General features: G+C 31.2%; 1 protein-coding gene across 1 annotated transcript; it reads right to left on the bottom strand.

Annotated features, from left to right (window-relative positions):
• Positions 1–136: 136 nt before the first annotated feature.
• LOC122576474 (ATP-binding cassette sub-family D member 3) lies at positions 137–4,649 on the bottom strand. The gene is made up of 12 exons (XM_043746832.1): positions 4,439–4,649; positions 4,321–4,363; positions 3,563–3,753; positions 3,413–3,482; positions 3,167–3,264; positions 2,854–3,034; positions 2,569–2,781; positions 2,421–2,490; positions 1,871–2,343; positions 1,484–1,783; positions 1,250–1,411; positions 137–1,163 (listed from the first exon to the last, which is right to left on the bottom strand). The coding sequence occupies exons 1-12, from the start codon at positions 4,552–4,554 to the stop codon at positions 1,086–1,088; spliced, it is 1,995 nt and encodes a 664-aa protein (XP_043602767.1). The 5' UTR covers positions 4,555–4,649; the 3' UTR covers positions 137–1,085.
• Between the last annotated feature and the right edge of the window lie 153 nt (positions 4,650–4,802).

Below are 4,802 nucleotides of genomic sequence, written 5' to 3'. Positions count from 1 at the left end.
CACATAGAAATAGGAATTTATTTCATCTATTAAATATTGTAATGTATATTTTTCTTCAGATACTTGGTATCTTTTTACATATCATGTGTATTTTGCAAATTTTGGTTACAAAAAGGAATTCAAAGAATTTGTTAAATATGTTGTATCTTTTTATTGCTATTTCTTCCATCACCTAGATTTTACAACTTTATTATGTTTGAAGAAATTGAAATATCTTATAGCACTTATAGCATGATAAACTACTTCTTTTTAAATTATAGAATTTCTTTTTATACCTCTGATTTGTGGGTTGTATAATATGTGTACTTATTATCCTAATACATTCTTATACTTTACTTTTATACATTACTTGTATATTTAGTATTCCAATACTCATAATGGATATTCAGAATTTGATATTAACGTAATACGATTTTCATCACCGAGTTTATTACACATTCTTATTGTCCAGCAATTTTTAATGTGATCTACACATAACAAATCATAATTATTTTTGATCTTTAAAGTATAAAACGATTTAAACTATAGCTTTATACACATATACATATACATTAGATTGTTTCTAATGCATATGTCACATATTTTAATATTTTATGATGTGGTGTAATCTTGAAAAACTAAGTATCAAAAATATGTTATTCCGATAGCTTAATGTTACACCTGAAAGATTTCTGTTCCCATAGCTTCCTTCTTTCTTCGTGACGTAGTATTAGAAGAACACATGTATCGAGACAGTACAAGTTAATCATTTTTTCAAAATAAATCAATAGCATTAAAGCCTAAATTGCAGTGTACGCTAATGTTCTTTCACACTATTCTATCCATTTTTTTTTTATCTTTTTTGTTGTAAAAGACATTGATATAAAAATATTCAATATATAAAAATGTAGTATATAAAAATATACAGTATACAATAATAAAGTATTCGTGAATCTAAACGATTCTAATACAGAGATACATATAATACATATGTAGATGCGCTGTACACTGCATATTTATATTTAAATTATACGAAATTAGTTGAACAAAAAACGGCAATCCCTTGCATTGTGGCAAGTATTATTAGATGCAAGGGTCATGAAAATTCACGACCCGAATTCTTCCGTATCCGGTTCGATAGCCTTGAATTCGTAATTTCCTCTTCCGTCCATTTGCAAATAATACTGAAAATAAACATAAATATAAATTGCATATAACATTAAATATAAATTAGGTAATTTTAAAATAACGAATGATTTTATTTCTAAACCTCGTGATGTTTCCAAAGGGATCGTCGATGCGATACTGTGAACAATGTAATATTTGCCTGTCTGCAATACATATACATCGAATCTTCAACGTCAACGCTAACAGCGCTTGTGCATTCGTCTAAAATTGCAAACTGTGGTTTATGATAAAATACTCGAGCCATCTGCAAGAATTCGCAACCAATATTTTGCAAGTTCTATATTTTGTCATTTCTGTAGATGCTAAAATATCGTACTGCTATGCGCTGCTTTTCGCCACCCGACAAAACGTCCATCCAGTCAGCCACGACGTCCCAACCTTGCCCCTCGCTATTTGTAAGATTTTCTCTCTCTAATAGATGGCCCAATTGAACCAAATCTAGCAACTTCTTTAAATCTTCATCCGTCATATGTCCACGTCTTATCATTTCTGTCTTTGTATGAGGATAAATTACTTGATCTCTCAAGGTACCCAGAGTCATGTAAGGACGCTGAGGTATGTAGAATAATTTCCCTCGCGGAGGTTTGGTAACTGTCCCACTCCAAACTGGCCATAACTATGTTATCAATTTTCCATAATTCAAGATATGAATGAACATATGATATAAGATTAAGCTATTATTGAAAAAGTTATAACGACTTACTTCTCCGAGTATCCTAAACAAAGAACTTTTCCCGCATCCGTTTGGACCACAAACTAATACATTCATTCCCGATTTCACTTCAAATGATAGTTCTTTGATAAGAATATCCCCGTTAGGAGTTACTAGAGGTACACCATCGAATCTTATGACATTATCTTTGTTCACTATTCTTCCTTCACCCGGACTTCCAATTGGTTCGTCTTTAAAATCGGAAATCATTATTCTTTCGTATTTTCCTGAATTTAGATCGTCAAGGACGACCTTTATTTCAGTTACTCTTGCAGTTAATCCTGCTAGTCGCGTCAGTTCTCTCCCGGCTAAAACTAATCTACCTATGGCTTCTGCCAATTTTATTAACATACGACCGTAAGTATAATAACTCTTAAAACGATGGTTAGGGGTTTCTGTGAGCGCAGAGTTTTCCATGAAGAAAGGTATGCTTACTGCATAGAAACCGACCACAGTCCCCATATCTGAAATAAAGATGAAATTGAAAATTAGTAGCAATGAGCAATTAATTACGTTGTTAGATATATGGAGAATATCTTACATTTGCCAACGAAATTATCAATTATTCCCATAAGAGTTTTAAACTCTTGACATTTACGAAGATGTGTCATCTGCAAAAGAAATGTTGGAGTCGACTGTTAACTTGCGTGTAACAAGTAAATATTAAGTATATGTATTCTGTAACTTACAAGTTTATGAAAACTACTAAGAATAGTTAATTTTTCTCTGTTATTTCCTTGATAAAATGCAATTTCCTCAGAATTAGTGATTAACCTGGAATTAATATGACGGTATTCACCCTCGAGACGTTGTTCTTTAACTGTCATCTGCCCGATAGGTTTACGTAAATGAGTTATTACTACACCAGCAAAGATGAGATAAGAAAGCATGATTAATGGTGTCTGTAAAATAGATATATATTTTATTATTAATATATTGTATCCCTACATCTATAAGACTTTTATCTCACATACTTCTCCACCAAGATTAGTTGTAAGTCTGTAGACGTAGATAGCAATATCCAATAAAGGTTTTGCAATATTACTGTACAGGTTCGTGCAACTTTCACAAAATTTATCAACATCAGTAGTTAAAAGTTGATCTGGATTTGCTATACGACTATCCAAATTGCTCATTTTATAATAAGTAAAGCCTCTACAAAAAAACATTAAAGAATTTATAATTAATTTTCATCTATTATTCCTCATTCTAAAAGCATTGATCATTATCAATGCCATACACTTCATTAAAATATATGTTATGGATAGGACAAGGAATTTAACTTACTTAAGGTACTGATCCAATAAATTTCGTGTGATATTTGTACGTAACCTCAACTTTGTTTCGTATGTACTATATTTCAGTACGTTGTTCACAACAGATATCTAAATAAATATAATCATGGAAGATTATATCAATAATTTCTTCCAATTGGTAAGAAAATAAAGCTGCTTGGCAGCCTGAATGAAAAGATTTCATTAGCAGCCTATGAAAGCAACTTCTAATTTTTTTATATTGGATCTATCCACTTACCACTGGTATTAAACACAAAAATCTTAACAGATTTCTTTTGAATGATGGCTTATCCATTCTAAGAATCGACCTAGAAAAGACAAACAAAAACTTAATAAATTTTCATACCATACTTTTAAATCAAGATTGAAAAGAAATATCAAAACATACGCATCTACTGAAGTGATCATATTTATCATCCAAAAATCACAGATAGATCTTATAGTAAGTGTCCCTGCGATAAGGAGAACAAAAGCCATTTCAAGGGATACCACTGAAGGTATACCAATTTTGAGCAATTGGTACAATTGTCGAAAGAATCTAACATTGACATGAGCTCTTGACCCTTTTGGTTTTTCCTCCTGCAAAAATTACTTCTTCAGTGACTCATGAAAATATTTGAACATTTATTGTTGCTAACTTTCATGTATATATTATATGTATATATTGACATTACAAAAACATTTTGAAATTTCACTAGCACTATAAGGAGACATGACTATCATAATTATATTGATAAAATTCAAAATGGATCTGAGAATGTATACAGAAGTTACATTATGTCTACAATATACTTCGCAAAGATTATATAAAGTCATTATTCCCTACATTAATAAATAAACCGCAATATTTAGTGAAACCATCTTTAGGACTAATTGTATGTTTAAAATTACTAATTATACTGTATATCAATTTTTCATTGAGTGTATGTTTGAAATAAATGTCTTGTAACTTCTATATACATTTACGGATTGGTTTCAAATTTTACTATTATAATCAAGATAGTTGTGTTTATCATAACGCTAACGAAATTTCAAAAAATTTCATATAATGCACGTAATATTATCATAAAAACTTTCTGTGGTAAGTATTCGAATACTATCGTGAACTACTGTATGTACAATGATAAAAATCATTTTCTCTCTTACCTCTTTAATAACATATTGAATGTCATTAGTAGACCAGGCATTTCTGCGAGATAAAGTAAATGTTCAATATCACAACAGCACCAACAACTGCATGTATACGTATGCACAGAGATTTTACCTGCATTTCGCGACCTGTTTCCGGTTTCTTTTTTTTAAGATCCATATTAACGCAGTTAAAGCACAAGCACCAGCTAACGTGCGTCTTGTAGCAAATTTGCTAAATGTCGGTGCCATTCTTTCTACTATGAAAGATCAAAAATTCAGCTCCGTTTTGCGTGACGGCTACAAACTATAACGCCACAACACTTCTACGTCTACTTTAAACACTGAGGTGAACAAGTAGTGGGGCGATGAATCAACTACATCGATAAGTTTGCAAACTTTGGTCACTATGATCAACCACACACATTGTTGGTCCCACTCAATGCTGCATTTATTTCCATCGCAAAATTGGTCAAAAATCGATTTTCGAAATTTTCCTT

Source organism: Bombus pyrosoma, linkage group LG16 (assembly GCF_014825855.1).
Source record: "Bombus pyrosoma isolate SC7728 linkage group LG16, ASM1482585v1, whole genome shotgun sequence".
NCBI classification, from domain to species: domain Eukaryota; kingdom Metazoa; phylum Arthropoda; class Insecta; order Hymenoptera; family Apidae; genus Bombus; species Bombus pyrosoma.
The sequence above is the reverse complement of the archived record's forward strand: the minus strand, read 5'-3'. Positions and strand labels throughout refer to the sequence as shown.

What these genes read in the sequence shown, in the direction of transcription:
- LOC122576474 (XM_043746832.1), bottom strand. Translation starts at nt 4,554, where the DNA reads ATGGCACCGACATTTAGCAAATTTGCTACAAGACGCACGTTAGCTGGT. An exon ending in AAACAGGTCGCGAAATGCAG is followed by an intron (nt 4,364 to 4,438) that starts GTAAAATCTCTG and finishes TTTATCTCGCAG; the next exon opens with AAATGCCTGGTCTACTAATG. An exon ending in TGATAATTTCGTTGGCAAAT is followed by an intron (nt 2,344 to 2,420) that starts GTAAGATATTCT and finishes TCTTTATTTCAG; the next exon opens with ATATGGGGACTGTGGTCGGT.